The following is a 20,193-nucleotide window of genomic DNA, read 5'->3' as shown; positions in this document are numbered from 1 at the left end:
TATAAGTAATGCACTTTACTCAGGTGTCTAAGAACAACAAATATAAGCAAATATTCTTCACGACCCTAAGGAATTTATAGTCTCATATAAAGAAAAAGATATATGCATTAATGACTATAATACATGACATTTCAAGAATGCCATTAGAGAAGGAGAAACAAAGTGCTATGAGAAAACATTATATCCCACCTGAAGGTAAAGAACGAAGGACAGAGAGAAGAAAAAAAGTAGTACAATCTAAATGTCTAACAGTCTTCCAAAAACATAAATATAGCACTTACATGCAATTATTTCAAATGTTTTACTTTCCAAATGAGGCAGTTCCCACACTGATTCCAGGAAGCTGTCAAGGAATGGATCATTCATTTTGGCTTTAACTTCAAACTCATACAGCAGAAGCAGTGTCTCACATGGATCACTTGAGAAGTCCCCTAAGAGGGAGGCAAAAATGCAACACTCCGTGATTATATTTTATTATTCTATTCTAATCTCTCTTCTGGGGAGATTTTTCTGTTGAGGAAAATTAATTCTACTTACAAATTGAAGGTTGTCCTAGCTTCTGTATATAGACATTTTACATTTTTAAATCATTAGATACATTTTTACATTTTATATCATTAAAAACATTATAAATTTAAATCATTAAATATATTTTTACATTTTAAATCATTAAATACATTATCAATTCACCAACACTTTGAGCACCCTCTAATGCATTCAGAAGCATTGTCTACATTTCCTGAAATTATTGCCATAATGTTCCTAAATAGCCTGAAAAAGTCCTGCTACTATCTAATCTAGATCCAATGTTTATCTGCCTCACTTTAATGACTGTGTTAACCAAAAGATGGAATGCTGTATAAGCTAACTGTGGTTTTATTTTAAGCAAAGTAAAAAGTGTTTCCAAATTATTTCCTTTAGTCAGTAAATAGTATTTCTTGGGTATTACCATGGGCAGAAAGTTCTATCAAATGGCATATACCACAGGATGTAAGATGGTTTTCATTCAACCTGGTTAGACTGAACTTTTAAAAAAAGTTTATTTTTTCTTTTTTAAAGATTTTATTTATTTATATGAGAGAGAGAGAGTGTAAGCAAGAGAGCACAAGCTGGGGGGAGAGGCAGAGCGAAAGAGAGAAGACGACTCCCTGCTGAGCAGGGAGCCCAATGTGGGGCTCAATCCCAGGACCCTGGGATCATGACAGGAGCCAAAGGCAGACATTTAACCAACTGAGCCACCCAGGCGCCCCTAAAAAAAGTTTTGAGGTATAGCACACATACAATAAACTGAATAAAACCCGTTAAAGAAGCAGCTTGTTGAATTTTCATGTATGTTTAAACCATGTAACCACTACCCAGATCATGATACAGAACACTTCCAACATTTGTGCTCCTTTTCAAGTCAATATCACCTTAGCAGAGTTAACAACTATTTTGATTTCTATCACTATTGATTGTTACTGCCTATTCTTTTTTTTTTGTTACTGCCTATTCTTTTTTTTTTTTTAAAGATTTTATTTATTTATTTGACAGAGAGAGATCACAAGTAGATGGAGAGGCAGGCAGAGAGAGAGAGAGAGGGAAGCAGGCTCCCTGCTGAGCAGAGAGCCCGATGCGGGCCTCGATCCCAGGACCCTGGGATCATGACCTGAGCCGAAGGCAGCGGCTTAACCCACTGAGCCACCCAGGCGCCCTGTTACTGCCTATTCTTGAATGTCATTGCTAGTACACAGAAATATAATAGATTTTTGAATATTTGGCCTTATATTCTATTAACTTGCCAAATTCATTTACTAATCACAGTAACTTTTCTGTAGATTGTTTGGGATTTTCTATGTAGACAATCATGTCATCTGCAAATAGAAGTCGTTTTATTTCTTCTTTTTCACTCTATGTCTTTTTTCCATTCTTTTGCTTGGCTCATTGCACTGGCTAAGACTTCTAGGAAGATGCTGAACAGAAGTGAGAGCAGACAACCTTGACTTGTTCCTGCCCTTAGAGGGAAAGCATTCAGCCTTTCGTCATTAAACTTGATATTGGCTGTAGTTTTATCTTTGTAGATGCCCTGTATCAGGTTGAGAAACTTCCCTACTTTTCTTGGTTTGCTCAGGGTTTTTAAAAAAATCATAAATGGATGTTCAATCTTTTCACTTAACTGTTGATATGGTAATTTGAGTCTACAATGTTGAACCTAGGACAAACCTCACATAGTTATGGTCTCTTATCCTTTTCAAATTTTACTAAATTTAACTTGCTAATATTTTGTTGAGGATTTCTGCAGCTATTTTCATGAGGAATATTGGTCCATAGCTTTCTTTTCTCATATTTTGTCTGGTATTGGTATCAGTAAAAATGAGCTCATAAAATGAGCCGGGAAGTATGCCCTCTTCTTTCTTGAAGGGTCTGTATAAAGCTGGTATTATGTCTTTAAATGTTTGATAGAATTCCCTACTGGAGTTTTCTCTGTTACAAGATTTTAAACTATAAATTCAATGGGTATAAGACTATTCAGATTATCTATTTCTCCTTGAAGCAGCTTTGTTCGTTTGTGACTTTCAAGGAATTTGTCCACCTCATAAAAAGCTGTCAAAGTCAAAGGCATAAGGCTGATTATAACAGTTGTTAATCATCTTTTTAAATGTCTGCAGGATCTATAGTGATGTCTCTATTTTCATTCTTGACATTGTTAATTTGTGTCTATCTGCCTGGGTAGGGGTTTCTCAATTGTACTGATCTTCTCAAAACAACAACAACAACAACATAGCTTTTAATTTCATTGTTTTTACTTTAATGTATTTTGTTTTTATTTTTTATTTTTTTATTTTATTTTTTTTTAAAGATTTTATTTATTTATTTGTCAGAGAGAGCGAGGGAGAGAGAGCGAGCACAGGTAGACAGAATGGCAGGCAGAGGGAGAAGCAGGTTCCCTGTCGAGCAAGGAGCCCGATGCGGGACTCGATCCCAGGACGCTGGGATCATGACCTGAGCCGAAGGCAGCTGCTTAACCAACTGAGCCACCCAGGCGTCCCTTTGTTTTTATTTTTAAGATTTATTTTAAAGTAACCTTTACACCCAATGTGGGGCTCAAACTCATAGCCCCAAGATCAAGAGTTGCACGCTGAGCAACTGAACCAGCCAGGCACCTGTTTTAAATTTTATTGATTTCTGCTCTTATTTCTTTTGTTCCACTCAATTGGGCTTAATTTGCTATTTTTTTCTAGTTTCTTAGGGTGAAGCCTTAGATTATCTGAGATCTCTATATAATGTAATAAATTTTTGTCTGAACACTGCTTTAGCTGTATCTTCTCAATTTTTTTACTTTTATTTATTTCTATTAACATATAATGTATTATTTGCTTCAGGGGTACAGGTCTGTGAATCAGCAGTCTTACACAATTCACACCACTCACCATAGCACATTACCTTCCCCAATGTCCAGAACTGAGCCAGCCAATCCCTCCCCCCATATCTTCTCAATTTTTATATGCATGCTTTCATTTCCGTTCCACTCAAACTACTCCTGATTTCCTTTCGTGACTTGTTCTTGAACCCATTAGATTATTGGAAAGTGTGTTGTTTAATTTCCAAATATTTGGAGATTTTACAGATGGCTCTGTATTATAATTTTATAATTTAATTCCATTATGGTCAGAGAAGTACTTTGTATGATTTCAATACTTTTACATTTTTTGAAGTTTGTTTTATGGTTCAGAACATGGACTACTGTGATGAATGTTCAGTATGCTTTTGAAAAAAGAAAACGTATTCTGCTGTTGTAGGATCGAGTATTCTCTAGATGTCAATTAGATCAAGTTGGTTGAGAGTGCTGTTCATGTCTTCTCCATCGTTACTGAGTATCTACTGACTTGGTTCTATTGACTACTGAAAAATGAGTACTGAAGTCTCCAACTGTAGTTATGGGTTTTCCTATTCCACCTTCCATTTCTATCAGTTTTCACTTCATGTGTTTTGAAGCTCTGTTGTTAGGTACATCACAGATTTCAAGTAGTTATGTTGTCATTTTTAATTGATCACTTTTTCATTATGTTTCTCTTTATCCTGAGTAATGTTGCTTGCTCTAAACTGCTTTTTGATTGCTATTAATATAGCCATTCCAGCGTTCCTTTTCTTAGTGTTTGTATAGTGTACCCTTTTCAATTCCTTTTATTTCTGACCTATATATGTCTCCATATTGAAGTGGGTTTTTTTGGTAGACAACACGTAGGTGGGTCTTGATTTTTTTATCCAGTATGACATTCTTCATCTTTAATCAGTATGTTTAGACCAGGGGTGAGCAAACTACAATCTGTGGGAAGGCTGACTGTTATCGAAATAAAGTTTTATTTGAACACAATTATGTCCTTTGTTTAAATATGGTCCATGTACTCCTGTGACAATGGCAGATTTGAGCAGTTGTGTCCAAGACCTGCTAGCCTAAAATACTCACTATTAGAACTTTAAGAAAGTGCTTGATTTAGACCATTTATATTTAATGCAATTATTGATAGTTGGGTGTTCTTCAACTTCAAAAAAATGAGTTATATGTAAAACAACTAGACAGAAAATCAGTAAGGAAAAAAAATGAAAATACTGTAAGCCAACTAGACCTAACAGACATCTATAGAACATCACTCCCAAAAGAGCAGCAGAATATATGTTCTTTTCAAGTGCAGACTATGCTCTAGGTCATAAAACAAACTTCAGTAAATTTCAAAGTATAAAATAATGCAAAGTATGTTCTGTGACCATATGAAATTAAAAATTAATAACAGGGGGCGCCTCTGCCTTCGGCTCAGGTCATGATCTCAGGGTCCTGGGATCGAGCCCCACATTGGGCTCTCTGCTCGGTGGGGAGCCTGCTTCCCCCCAACCCCCACCTGCCTCTCTCCCTGCTTGTGATCTCTGTGTGTCAAATAATTAAAATCTTTTTTTTTAAATATTTTGTTTTTATTTATTTGTCAGGGACAGAGGGAGAGAGAGCGAGCGAGCACAGGCAGACAGAGAAGCAGGCAGAGGCAGAGGGAGAAGCAGGCTCCCCACCGAGCCTGCTTCTCCCTCTGCCTCTGCCAGGACGCTGGGATCATGACCTGAGCCGAAGGCAGCTGCTTAACCAACTGAGCCACCCAGGCGTCCCAAATAAATAAAATCTTTAAAAAAATTAATAACAGAAAAAAAATTGGGAAATGTACAAATATATGTAAAATAAATGTATCTTTAAACAACCAGTGGGTCAAAAAATAAATCAAAAGAGAAATTAGAAAATATTTTGAAATGAATAAAAATGAGGACGCAATACACCAAAACAAATGGGATACAGTTACAGTAGTGCCTATAGGAAAATTTGTATCTATAAGCACCTACATTAAGAAAGGAGAAACACTGGGGCGCCTGGGTGGCTCAGTTCGTTAGGCGACTGCCTTCGGCTCAGGTCATGATCCTGGAGTCCCGGGATCGAGTCCCGCATCGGGCTCCCAGCTCCACGGGCAGTCTGCTTCTCCCTCTGACCTTCTCCTCACTCATGCTCTCTCTCACTGTCTCCCTCTCTCTCAAATAAATAAATAAAATATTTAAAAAAAAAAAGGCGAAACACTTCAAATCAGTAATCTAATCTTCTACCTCAGTTAAGACCAAAATAACTCAAACAAGTAGAAGATAGAGAATAATAAAGATTGGAGTGGAAATGAATCGAGAATAAGAAAACAATAGAAAAAATTAATGAAATCAGAAGCTAATTCTTTGAAAAGATCAACAAGCTAAGTCTCTAGAAGCCTCATTTCTAGAATCAGAAGGGAAAAAGGAAACATTACCAACCTCAGAGAAATAAAAAGGATTACAAAGGACTGCTATGAATAACTGTATATCAATAAGTTAGATAACCTGTATGAAATGGACAGTTTCCTAGAAAGAAAAACTACTGAAATGGACTCAAGAAGAAATAGACAATCTAAACAGACCTATAATGAATAAAGTAATTTATTTTTTAAAAAGATTTTTATTTATTTATTTGAGAGGGAGAGAGAAAGAGAGAATGCATGAGTACACATAAGCAGGGGGAGTATCAGAGGGAGAGGGAGAAGCAGGCTCTCTCCCGCAGGAAGCCCAATGTAGGGCTTGATCCCAGGACCCTGGGATCATGACCTGAGCCAAAGGCAGGCTCTTTTTTTTAAAAAATTTTTATTTTTTTTAATGACTTTTCAGTGTACTAGTATTCATTGTTTATGCACCACACCCAGTGCTCCATGCAATACATGCCCTCCACAATACCCGCCACAGGCTGGCCCAACTTCCCACCCCCCTGCCCCTTCAAAACCCTCAGATTGTTTTTCAAAGTCCATAGTCTCTCATGGTTCATCTCCCCCTCCAATTTCCCTCAACTCCCTTCTCCTCTCCATCTCCCCATGTCCTCCATGTTATTTCTTATGCTCCACAAATAAGTAAAACCATATGATAATTGACTCTCTCTGCTTGACTTATTTCACGCAGCATAATTTCTTCCAGTCCCGTCCATGTTGCTACAAAAGTTGGGTATTCATCCTTTCTGATGGAGGCATAATACTCCATAGTGTATATGGACCACATCTTCCTTATCCATTCATCCATTGAAGGGCATCTTGGTTCTTTCCACAGTTTGGCGACCGTGGCCATTGCTGCATGAACACTGGGGTACAGATGGCCCTTCTTTTCACTACATCTGTATCTTTGGGGTAAATACCCAGTAGTCAAAGGCAGACTCTTAATTGACTGAGCCACTGAGGTGCCCCAATGAATACAGCAATTTAAATAGTTTTTAGGGGTACCTGGGTGGTTCAGTGGGTTAAAGCCTCTGCCTTCAGCTCAGGTCATGATCTCAGGGTCCTGGGATCGAGCCCCACATCGGGCTCTCTGCTCAGCAGGGAGCCTGCTTCCCCCTCTCTCTCTGCCTGCTTCTCTGACTCCTTGTGATCTCTGTCTCTGTCAAATAAATAAAATCTTAAAAAATAAATAAATAGTTTTTAAAACTATAGAAAAAGAAAAGCCAGGACTAAACAGCTTCACCACTGGACTGTACCAAACAAAGAATTAATACTAATTCTCACAAATTCTTTTATAAAAATAGAAGAGGATGGGGGTACCTGGGTAGCTCAGTTGGCTGAGTGTCCAACTCTTAATTTTGGCTCAGGTCATGCTCTCAGGGTTATGGGATGGAGCCCCATGTCCAGTTCCATGCTCAGGACGGAGTCTGCTTGAGTTTCTCTCCCTCTACCCCTCCCCCAACTGGTGCACTTCCCCCTCTCTACAGTAAATAAATAAATCTTTTAAAAAAATAGAAGGGGATGGAACACTCATGACTCATTCTATGAGGCCAGTATTACTGTGATACCAAAGATATCACAAATAAAGAAAATTATAAATATCTCTTAGGAATATAAACTCAAAAATTCCCAAAAAAATACTAGTAAATTGAACTCAGCAGCAAAGAAAATAATTATGCAATATGCCCAAATGGGATCTACCCAGAAATGCAAGATTGCTTTAACAACTGAAAATCAATTAATGCAATATACCATATCAATAAAATAAGAAACAAAAACTACATGATGTTCTCCAGAGGCAGAAAACCATTTGACAGACTCCAATATCCTTTCATGATAAAATCAATTAACAAACCAGAAGGGAACTTCCTCAATCTGATAAAGGGCATCTCTGGAAAACCCACAGCTAACAACACACTTACTAGTGAAAGACTGGACTCTCCCTCTAAGATAGAACAAAAAAGAATGCCCACTTTCACCACTGCTATTCAATATTGCACTGAAAGTTCTAGTCAAAGAAATTAGGCAAGATAAACAAAAGACATCAAGACAGAAAATAAATAGTAAAATGTGATCTTGTAAATATGATTCCTAGGGAATTCAGTAAAATACCATTAGAAAAAATAAACAAGTTTAAAATCAATATAAAAAATCAATTCTAGGGATGCCTGGGTGGCTCAGTTGGTTGAGCAGCTGCCTTCGGCTCAGGTCATGATCCTAGCGTCCTGGGATCGAGTCCCACATCGGGCTCCTTGCTCGGCAGGGAGCCTGCTTCTCCCTCTGCCTGCCTTTCTGTCTGCCTGTGCTCGCTCTCTCTCCCTCTCTGACAAATAAATAAAATCTTTAAAAAAATCAATTTTAAAAAATGGAAAATGCAAAAAAAAATCAATTCTAGTTCTATAAAATAGCAATGAGCAAACTGAAAATAAGATTAAGAAAACAACTCCATTCACAATAGCATTAGAAACAATAAAATACCTAGGAATAAATTAAAAGATGTGCCGGACTTGCACAATGAAAATTATAAAACATCACCGAAAAATTAAAGATGTAAATAAATGGAAAAATATTCCATGTTCATAGATTAAAAGACTTAACTTTGTTAGGATGGCAATACTCCCAAAAATGATCTACAGATTCAACACAATCCCTATCAGAATCCCAGCTGGCTTTTTTCTTTTTTCAGAAATTGTCAGGCCGATCCTAAAATTCATATGGAAATTCAAGGAACCCAGAATAGCCAAAATGATCTTGAAAAAAGAACAAATTTGGAGGACTAACACTTCCTGATTTCAAAACTTACTACAAAGCAATGATAATTAAGACAGTGTGGTACTGGCATAAGGACAGACATGCATATCAATGGGACAGAACTGACAATCCAGAAATAAAACGATGTGTTTATGATCAACTAATTTTCCACAAGTAGGCAAAGACTATCCAATGTGGAAAGACTATTTAAAAAAAAATTAATGGTCCTGAAATGACTGGATAGCCACATGGAAGAGAATGAGGTCAAACTCTTACCTCATACCACATACAAAAATTCACTCAAAATAGATCAAAGACCTAAGTATAGGAGCTAGAAGTATAAAACTTTTCAGAAGAAAACATAGGAATAAATGTTCATAATTCTGAATCTGGCAGTGGATTTTTACATATGATACCAAAAGCATAAGCAACAAAAAAAAATATATTTTACTTCATCAAAATTAAACAATTTGTGCTTTGGGGTGCCTGGGCAGCTCAGTCATTAAGCGTCTGCCTTTGGCTCAGGTCACGATCCCAGGGTCCTGGGATCGAGCCCCACATCGGGCTCCCTGCTTGGCAGGAAGCCTGCTTCTTCCTTTCCCACTCCCCTTGCTTATGTGCCCTCTCTTACTGTGTCTATCTCTGTCCAATAAATAAATAAAATCTTTTTAATAATTTGTGCTTCAAAAAACACTATCAAGAAAGGGAAAAGACGACTCACAGAATGGGAGAAAATATTTTCAAGTAATGAATCTGATCAGGGACTTGTACCTAAAATACGTAAAGGACGTATGACTTAGTAACAGAAAGACAAATAACACAATTAAAAATTGGGCAAAGAGTCTGAACACACATTTCTCCAAAGAAGATATACACATAGCCAATAAACATATGAAAAGATGCTCAACATCATTAGTTGTCCGGAAAGTCATTCATTAGGAAATCAAAACTGTAATGGGACATCACTCTGTACTCACTAGAATGGCTAGAAAGAAAAAAAGTCAGATAATACAAGTATCAGGATGGAGGTGGGGGGACATCAGAGCCTCATGTACTACTGAGGACAACATAAAATGGTGCAGCCGCTTTGGAAAACAGTCCTGCAGCTCCTCAAATGATTAAAATGCAGTTACCATATGACCTAGGTCTACCAAAGAGAAATGAAAACGTATGTCCACACAAAAACTTAGACACAAATATCTACAGCAGCATTATTCAAAATAGCCAAAAGATGAAAACTGATGAATGGATTTTTAAAATGTGGTAAGTTCATACAATGGAATATTATTTGACCATAAAATAGAATGAAATACTGATATATGCCACAACACGGATAAACCTTGAACATGTTACATTAAGTGAAAGAAATCAGTCACAAAAGTCCATATACCATATGATTCTATTTATATAAAATGTCCAAAATATGCAAATCTAGAGAGACACAAAGTAGTTGCACAGGGCTCCTGGGGGAAAGCAGGGCTAGGGAATGTAATGGGGGTTTCTTTCTGAAGTGATGAAATGTTCTAAAGTTGATAGTTGGTGGTTGTCTGTATCTCTGAATATACTAAAATCCACTGAATTATATACTTTATTGTGTGAATTATATGGCATATGAATTATATATCTCAATAAAGCTGTTTTTCAAAATGAATTTTTTCTCCGTGTGATATTCCTTTGTGCCTGACTTCTTTTGTTCAAGATGTCTGTGATACTCATCTATATTTTTCAGAGTCAGAAGTGTATTCCCTTTTTGTAGTATTCTATTGTATGAATATACCACAATTTACTTAAGCCATCCTCCTACTGATGACACTAGAGTTTTCAAATCTTTAACTCTTATGAATAGAGCTATCCTGAACATTCTCATACATACTATGGTAAACAGATACACTCATTTCACCTGAGTATGTATCTAGAAGGGGGATTGCTGGGTCATTGCTGTAACAAACATGCTTGGTTTTAGCAGATACTGCCAAATGGTCTTCCAAAATGGTTGTACTAATTTACATTACCACTCTCAATGTATCAGAGCTCCAGGTGCTTCCCATCCTTACTAATACTTGGTATCTTAATTTTAGCCATTTCAGTGAGTGTGCAGTGATCCCTCATTGTTGTGTTAATTTGAATTCTCTGATGAGTAATGATATTGATGTTGATCATTTGTGTTATCTCCTTTTGTGAAGTCCCTGTTTAATTCTCTTGACCATTTTTAATTGGGTTGTCTTTTCTGAATTTTTTTTTTTAAAGACTTTATTTATTTGAGAGAGAGAATGAGAGAGAGAGCACGAGAAGGGGAGGGTCAGAGGGAGAGGTAGACTCCCTGCTGAGCAGAATGCCTGATTCGGGACTTGATCCCAGGACTCCAGGATCATGACCTGAGCCGAAGGCAGAGGATTTAACCACTGAGCCACCCAGGCGCCCCCTCCTTTTATAGTTTTTATAGGTAATTTTTTTGTGTGTGTCTCCAGGGTCATGAAGATACTCCCCTATGTTTCTTTTTAGAAATCTTATTGCTTAACCAACTGAGCCACATAGGCGCCCTTCTCGCTGAGTTTTAAGAGTTCTTTATATACTCTGGAATTTCTCAGGCTTATATATTAATACATCTTCTTCCTGTCCATGGTTTTTCTCTCATCTTGATTTTATCTTTTGACAAAGTGAAGTTCTCAATTGTAATGAAGTCCACTTTATCACTATTTCCTTTTATAGTTTTTTTAAAGATTTTATTTATCTGACAGACAGAGATCACAAGTAGGCAGAGAGACAGGCAGAGAGAAGAGGAAGCAGGCTCCCCGCTGAGCAGAGAGCCCGATGCGAGGCTCAATCCCAGGACCCTGGGATCATGACCTGAGCTGAAGGCAGAGGCTTTAACCCACTGAGCCACTCAGGCGCTCCTTCTTTTATAGTTTTTTTTTTTTAAGATTTTATTTATTTATTTGACAGGCAGAGATCACAAGTAGGCAGAGAGGCAGCAGAGAGAGAGAGGGAAGCAGGCACCCCACTGAGCAGAGAGCCCGATGTGGGGCTCAATCCCAGGACCCTGAGATCATGACCTGAGCCGAAGGCAGAGGATTTAACCACTGAGCCACCCAGGCGCCCCCTCCTTTTATAGTTTTTATAGGTAATTTTTTTGTGTGTGTCTCCAGGGTCATGAAGATACTCTCCTATGTTTCTTTTTAGAAATCTTACTGTTGTACCTTTCACTATTGATCCATCTCAAAGCAATGTTTCTGAATGGTAGGAGGGAGGGTCAAGGTTTATTTTTTCTTATATGGCTATCTAACTGTTTCAGTGACATTTATTGTTAAAAACAATCTTTCCCCACTGAATAGCCCTGGCACCTTTGTCATAAAATGATCATGTGTGAGTCTATTTCTGGACACTATTTTGGACTCTATTTTATGGTGTATGTTCTCAGACTATTTATCTTTTCCAAAATTATCCTTCCATCTCTATAGAAATTTTATTTTATTTTATTTTAAAGATTTTATTTATTTATTTGACAGACAGAGATCACAAATAGGCAGAGAGGCAGGCAGAGAGAGAGAGAGAGAGAGAGAGAGAGAAGATGAAGCAGGCTCCCTGCGGAGCAGACAGCCCGACGCGGGGCTTGATCCCAGGACCCTGGGATCATGACCTGGGCCGAAGGCAGAGGCTTTAAGCCACTGAGCCACCGAGGCACCCCTCTATAGAAATTTTAATACCATCCTGTCAACTTCCACAAGTAAATCAGCTGGGATTTTGACTGAGATTGTCTTGAGTCTATAGCTCAAATTGGGAAAACTGACATCTTAACAAAATTGAGTTTTCCAGTCCATGAATATGGTATATATCTTCATTTATCTAGGCCTTTAAAGTTTTCTCTCAGCAATGTTCTAGTGTTTTGCAGTTTTCATTGTAGAGGTCTTCTGCATCTTTCACTAGAGTACTAAACATTTGATGGGTTTTTATGCTGTTAAAAATTATATCTTAAAAGTTCATTTTTCTAGTTAGTTCCTGCTACTACAGAGAAATACAAATTAATTTTTGTGTATTGACCTGTACCCAGCAACCATACCAAATTCATTTTCTTAAAGATTTATTCATTTTGGGGGGGAATGGGGGAGGGGCAGAGGGAGGAGGAGAAATCTCAAGCAGACTCCATGCTGACTTCAGAGCCCAATGCAGGGCTCGATCTCATGACCCTGAGATCACAACCCAAGACAAAGCCAGGAGTTGGACATTTAACCAACTGTGCCACCCAGGCACCTCCAAATTCATTTCTTTTTAAAACTTTAAAATAAAACTGACATGTCGAAAACCATATTGGGGGTGTGTTTTTTAAGTGTTGAATTATTGGGGTAAACCCTACTTGACTATGATATATTAACCTTTATATGTATTACTGGATTTAATTTTCTAAAATTTTAGGATTTTTGCATCTATCACAATATTTTGACCTATACTTTTTTTTTTTTAAAGATTTTATTTATTTGACAGACAGAGATCACAGTAGGCAGAGAGGCAGGCAGAGAGAGATAGAGGAGGAAGCAGGCTCCCCGCTGAGCACAGAGCCCGATGCGGGGCTCGATCCCAGGACTCTGGGATCATGACCGGAGTCGAAGGCAGAGGCTTTAACCCACTGAGTCACCCAGGCGCCCCTCTTCTTCTTTTTTTAAGATTTGAGTCATCCACTTGGGAAAGACAGAGATAGCGACAGAGAGCATGAACAGGGAGGAGGGGGAGAAGTGGGGCTCGACCCCAGGACCCTGGGATCATGACCTGAGCTGAAGGCAGATGCTTAACTGAGTCACCCAGGAATCTCTACTTTATTTTTTTGTTTGAAATGTTGTCAGATTTTGTCATCAGAGTCATGTTGGTCTCATTAAATCAATGCGTTAGCTTTCTCTATTTTCCTTTTTTTAAAAGATTTTACTTATTTGACAGAGAGAGAGAGAGAGATCACAAATAGGCAGAGAGAGAGAGGGGGAAGCAGGCTCCTTGCTGAGCAGAGAGCCTGACGTGGGGCTCAATCCCAGGACCCTGAGATCACAACCTGAGCCAAAGGCAGAAGCTTAATCACCGAGCCACCGAGGTGCCCCTTTCTATTTTGTGTAAGAGATATTTTTACAGAGTTGCTATTATTTCTTCCTTACACATTTGAAGAACTCATATCAGTGAAGCCATTTTATTTGTGAAAAGATATTTAAGATAAAATTTGTTTAACAAATATAGTATTAAAATATGCTAAATAGGACTATTCAGATTCTCTTTGGGCCAAATATCATAGGTGTACTTTTCAAATAACTTGTCAATTTTGTCAAGATTTTCAAATTTATTGGCATAAAGTTATTCAGTGTCCTTTGTTTTTTTAAATTTAAATCTCCAGAAAGATTTGTAATGACATCTACTTTTGAATTACTGATATTAGTAATTTATGTCCTTTCTTTTTATTCATTGCTCCATCTAGCTTGGCATCCAATTGTAGTAATCTTTCCAAAGAATCAACTTTTGGCTTTCGATTTTCTCTTGTATATGTGCTTTCTATTTCATAGTTTTCCTGTCTTTTCTTCGTTATGTTCTTCCTTCTACTTTCCTTGGGTTTCATTTTCTATTACTTCCCTAGACTTGAGCCAGAAGCTAAGATCATTGATTTTCAACCCTTCATTTTTTCTAATATATGCATTTAAAGCTATTTATATTCCCCTAGCTTAGTTGTATCTCACGAATTTTGATGTCATATTTTTAAATTTTTGTTAAGTTTAATATTTCCATAATTTTCATTGATTTCTTCTTTGATTGGTTATATGTAAGTGTTTTTTTAGATTTCCAACAGTGGGAGTTTTTTTTAATTTTTTTTTCTTTTCAGTGTAAAGAATTCATTGTTTATGCATCACACCCAGTGCTCCATGCAATACATGCCCTCCATAATACCCACCACAAGGCTCACCCAACCTCCCATCTCCCGTCCCTTCAAAACCCTCAGATTGTTTTTCAGAGTCCATAGTCTCTCATGGTTTGTCTCCCCCAACTCCCTACTCCTCTCCATCTCCCCATGTCCTCTGTGTTATTTCTTATGCTCAGTGGGAGTTTTCTTTTTTTTTTTTCTTTGCTTCAACTTTTAATTTTTTTTTTTAAGATTTTATTTATTTATTTATTTTGAGCTTTAATTTTTATTTTTTCAGCATAACAGTATTCATTATTTTTGCACCACACCCAGTGCTCCATGCAATCTGTGCCCTCCACAATACCCACCACCTGGTGCCCCCAACCTCCCACCCCCCACCCCTTCAAAATTCCCAGATCATTTTTCAGAGTCCATAGTCTCTCATGGTTCACCTCCCCTTCCAATTTCCCTCAACTCCCCTCTCCTCTCCATCTCCCCTTGTCCTCAGTGGGAGTTTTCTAATCATCTTTCTGTTGTTGACTTTTAGTTTACATTGTTCAGCGTACTTTTTGTTTTTCCAAAGAACATACTTTCTAAGACGCAATCCTTTGAAATTTGTTGATACTTGCTTTTTGACTCAGCACATGATCTATTTTGGTAAATGTTACAAGTGCTCCTGAAAAGAAAGTGTATTCTCCAGTTAACAGGTCTTTTCAGGACTGATGTGACGTTTAAAGTTTGGGAAACCTTCTAGAAATCAAAAATGGATGTATGTAGGCAAGCTGTTATACACACTTTACTCTGACCAGGAGTTATTGTGCCAGGATAATTTTATGGAAAAATTTCCAGGTTCATATCTGTGCTTTTATAAATGAAAACCACAGACTACAAAAGGAAATATGTCACGTACAAGGAGACTTAACTGACATTCCTTTCATTTTCTTTTCAAATTTTTACTTAAATTCTAGTTGGTCAGCTACAGTATAACATTGGTTTCAGGAGAATTCAGTGATTACTTACATTCAATACCCAGTGCTCGTCATAAGTGCCCCTCTTAATACCCATCACCCACATAGCCCATTACTCCCCATATCCCCCCATCAACCCTCAGTTTGTCCTCTATTATTGAGCTTCTTATAGTTTGTTTCCCCCCTCCCTCTTTTCCCCCTCCTACATGTTCATCTGTTTTGTTTCTTAAATTCCACATATGTGTGAAATCATATGGTATTTGTCTTTCTCTGACTGACTTATTTCACTCAGCATAATATACTCTAGCTCCATCCATGTCTTTGCAAATAGCAAGAGTTCATTCTTTCTGATGGCTGGGTAATATTCCATTGTATATATACACATCAATTCAACAGTCGATGGACATTTGGTTTCCTTCCATAGTTTGACTACGGTTGAAAATGCTGCTATAAACATCAGGGTGCATGTACCCCTTCAAATCTGTATTTTTGTATCCTTTGTGCAAATACTTAGTAGTGTAACTGCTGGATTGTAGGGTAGTTCTATTTTTCACTTTTTGGAAAAGGACCCTCCATACTGTCTTCCAGAGTGGCTGCACCAGCTTGCATTCCCACCAGGAGTGTAAGAGGGTCCCCCTTTCTCCACATCCTCACCAACATCTGTTGTTTCCTATTGTTAATTTTAGCCATTCTGACAGGTGTGAGGTGGTATTTCATTGTGGTTTTGATTTGTATTTCCCTGAAGATGAGTGATGTTGAGCATTTTTTTACGTGTCTATAGGTCATCTCTATGTCCTCTTTGGAAAAATGTCTATTGAATGACATTCCAAATTAGGTCAGGCATTTTGGAGAAGGAATAGTATAGGTCACCATAAATATCTGGGAACTGTAAAACAAATGTGTCTTCTGAACTTGTGACCCCTGCTACATTTCTTTAGTGACTCCATAGCTTTGTAATCAAAATCCCTACTCACCGCCATTAGGGCTTTCCTTTGTATTATTAGGGTATGCTTATGCTGCCTATGAGACATAATTCAAATGAAGGCTGACAAAATTGACGATTTTTAGGACCAACTTCTATCAGAGATACTTGGGTATCTCCAGATAACTGTTTAATTTCTTTTGGAGAAATAATCTTAAATTCAGGTTCTTTTGTTTCTATGGCCTAGCACCTGATCCAAAATGTACACTAGAAAATCCACTCAAGTGTTGTCATTTTGTTTAATGTGCCTGAGGATCAGCTCCAATTGCTTTTACTTTTGGCTAATCTCAAAACTATCACCTCTGAGAATTTCTTATCCATTGAGAACTAACTTCTCAGCCAAAAGCAACCCATGACTGACTGTTAATTAAGCCAATGGAGGAACCAAGCAAAGAATGTCTATGAAGGAATAAGCATTTAATCTTAATTTTGGTGTGTGCAAGTGAACAGGTAGTTCCAACATGAGTTTTGGTAACTTATAGCTTTTATCTACTGCATTTGGATAAATTAGAATGACCCTTCCAGTTCTGGGCTAAGAAGACCATAATATACAAATATATATAAAAGTATAGATAATCTCATTCTGTCAGCGGAACTGCCTTCGTGTTGGTAGAGGATTCATACTGGGTTTGTTCTAAAGCTCCTGTGAGGTTTACTCTGACATAACCATTAAAGACTTTCAATGATGACATTTGAGAATACTTTATACCAAGGTCAAAATTATAGCACTGGAAGTAAGTGAAATTTGCAATGACTCAAAAAATGACTTAAAAGCTTTTCTCCATCTTTGTGATTTTGAAATAAAAAATTTACTCATATTACAAAATAGATAGCTTTGAGAAGTCTAATCACTAAGATTACTTCTAGCCTTAACATTTGATGACATTTTATGTAGAGTGTAATTGCAAGGATATTCTTAGCAACATCTAAGAGTGAAGTTCATCAACAGAAACCCTAAAAAGGAGCCAGAAAGACTGATTAAAAATCTGTGACCTTCCTTGTGTTTGGAGTGTCTTATAATCATAAGCAGTCCTCTTTGGTATAATCCCTACTTATCCTTACATCTCCTTTTTCTTTTCCCAGACACCTAACCTGCCCTTCTCTGCCCTATACTATATCCCAAGTTGAATCTTTATTAAAGTATTTTTTCTAAATGTCCCTCTCCAAAGTACAAACTGATAATACTTAAACTGTGAGCTTTCTGAATGATTTTTGCATAGAGGACTCTCAAAGACCAAAATACTCTAATATGCAAATGAATGACTCTTTAATGAAAGAATTTCTGGTGCCATAGCAGTGTTTCATTCAGTAAATACTTATTAAGCTCTAGTATGTACCAGATAGTTTTAGGAGGTACAGATAAAGAATGAACATGACAGATAACTTTTCTGCTTATACAGAACTTAAATTCTAGTTGGGGAGAAAAATAATATATATAATAATATATAATATTGATGTATCAGTAGGAATATAATAATATATAATATCAACTAGAGATGAGTGTTGTAAAAAATATATAGATTATGGGGGTAGTGATGGAAGTTGCTATTTTAAAAGGAGTGTGGTCAGGAAAGATCTAAGTTGGGGAGTGACACTTGAGTAGATGTTGGGGAGCAAGCCATTTGAATATCCAGGAAAAGAGTGTTCTATGAAAAAGGAATGGCAGGGACGCCTGGGTGGCTCAGTTGGTTGGACGACTGCCTTCGGCTCAGGTCATGATCCTGGAGTCCCGGGATCGAGTCCTGCATCGGGCTCCCAGCTCCACGGGGAGTCTGCTTCTCTCTCTGACCTTCTCCTAGCTCATGCTCTCTCTCACTGTCTCTCTCTCAAATAAATAAATAAAATCTTAAAAAAAAAAAAAGGAATGGCAAACACAAAGTCCCAGAGGTAGGAAAGTACTAAGAATTATTGATATAGTAGGACTAGAGTATAGTGAGTTGAGAGGCAGAGTGGTAACCAAGGGCCAGATAATCTATGGTCTTATAGATCATGGTAACGACTTTGAATTTTAAGTCCAAGTAAACAGGAAGTACACGAGGACTGACATGATCTGACTTATAATACTCTGACTGCTGTGTGGCTATAGGATTTACACAGGGGCAAAAGTGGGAGCAGAGAGGAGAGTTGGGAAGCTATTACAGTGGTCCAGATAAGAGATGAAATAGCTTGAACTAAGGAAATACTGCTGGTCTGATTTATTGTTTGGAAAGGACACATTATAAATCACACTACTCTCAGCTTCACCTCCCACTATATAAACCCTGAATAAGAGACAACTTCAAAACTAACAATGTTCTCTTATACAACTGGCCTCTGTTTATTCAGTTCCTACAGCTTTTAATGCCTTCTACTTACTTTTCTAACCATTAAATCCCAATCATTCTTCAAGAGTTAAGTTCAAATATTACCTTTAAAAATGGATCATTTCTTGCCCTGTGGTCCCACACACTTTATATTTCTATTACTTCAGTAATAGAAAACTTTGGTTATTTCATAACACTTTGTATATGTAGAGTGAATTATGGTTCTTACCTCCTTTCTTCACTGTAAATTTCTTAAGGACAGAGACAACAACACATTTCCCTATGTTTCCACAACACTTAGTAGCCCTTGGCATTTAAGTCTTTAAGACTTTATTAAGACTTTATAAAATGAATGTGGTAAGCTGCTTTCCTTAGGTCACTAATATAATGGCATGTCAGGGTTAATCCTTCCTTAAAAGCTAATTCCCATAGTACTAAGATTTCAGTCACTGTTTATATAGTTCTCAACTAACTTTGACTTGGAATAGATTTTTAAAAGGTTGGCATTTTCCAATTTTGCCCCAGAAGCTTATGATTCACCAGCTTTGCGCTTTCCCTTAATTTGTCTGTTTACAGTCGGTAGCTTAATGATTTATTTACATTACTCACAGCTGGACTCATACTTTTAGGCATTATTTCATTAGAAATACCCAGTCTTAGGAAATATAAACCTTTAATAACTCAGATTCATTTTTTCTACATGTATTTTCCCCCATCTCATTCTTTTTTTAAATAAATGACTTACATTTAAAACTTGGGAATTACATCAATAAACAGAATGATCTGAAATAATTTCCCAATAATTTCTGTTCCTAGCTTCCAGTTTAATCTTAAAGTTAACAGAAGTTTAATCTTAATCAACAGGTTGAGCATAAATATCAATACCACTTGACACATAAGTCTCAAAGGTAACAAGTTATGGGTTTTTTATATGGGGATTCTATAGCATTTATTTTTTTAAGTTTTTGTTAAATACCAGTTAGCATACTGTGTAATTTTACTTTTAGGTATACAATATAGTGATTCAACATTTCAGTACAACACCCAGTGTATCGTAAGTGCACTCCTTAATCCCTAACACCTCATCCCCCCATCCACCTCCCCTCTGGTAACCATCAGTTTGTTTTCTATAGTTGAGAATCTGTGTCTTGGTTTCCCTCTTCCTTTTTTCCCCTATGCTCATTTGTTTTGTTTTTTTAAATTCCACACGAGTGGAATCATATGGTATTTGTCTTTCTCTGAATTATTTCACTTAGCATAATACTCTCTAGCTCCATCCATATCACTGCAAATGGCAAGATTTCACTCCTTTTTATGAATTCCTTACATACACAAACACACACACACACAAACACACTACATCTTCTTTTTATCTACTCATCAGTTGATGGACACTTGGGCTGTCTCCATAATTTGACTATTGTAGAGAAGGCTGCTATAAACACTGGGGTGTATGTATTACTTTGAATTTGTACTTTTGTATTCTTTGGGTAAATACCTAGTAGTGCAACTGCTGGATCCCAGGGTAGTT

The 20,193-nt window shown here is 37.2% G+C and overlaps 1 protein-coding gene across 3 annotated transcripts in view; it reads right to left on the bottom strand.

Annotated features, from left to right (window-relative positions):
* LOC125092250 (cationic amino acid transporter 3) overlaps window positions 1–20,193 on the bottom strand; it is a 311,497-nt gene that overhangs the window by 30,082 nt on the left and 261,222 nt on the right. For all 3 annotated transcript variants that reach the window (XM_047716623.1, XM_047716624.1, XM_047716625.1), the window contains exon 26: window positions 282–431. In XM_047716623.1, coding sequence (XP_047572579.1) covers window positions 282–431 — 150 coding nt within the window. The remainder of the gene's footprint in view (window positions 1–281; window positions 432–20,193) is intronic.

Source organism: Lutra lutra, chromosome X, assembly GCF_902655055.1.
Source record: "Lutra lutra chromosome X, mLutLut1.2, whole genome shotgun sequence".
Lineage (NCBI taxonomy): Eukaryota > Metazoa > Chordata > Mammalia > Carnivora > Mustelidae > Lutra > Lutra lutra.
Note: the sequence above shows the minus strand (reverse complement) of the source record. Positions and strands in the feature narration are given on the sequence as shown.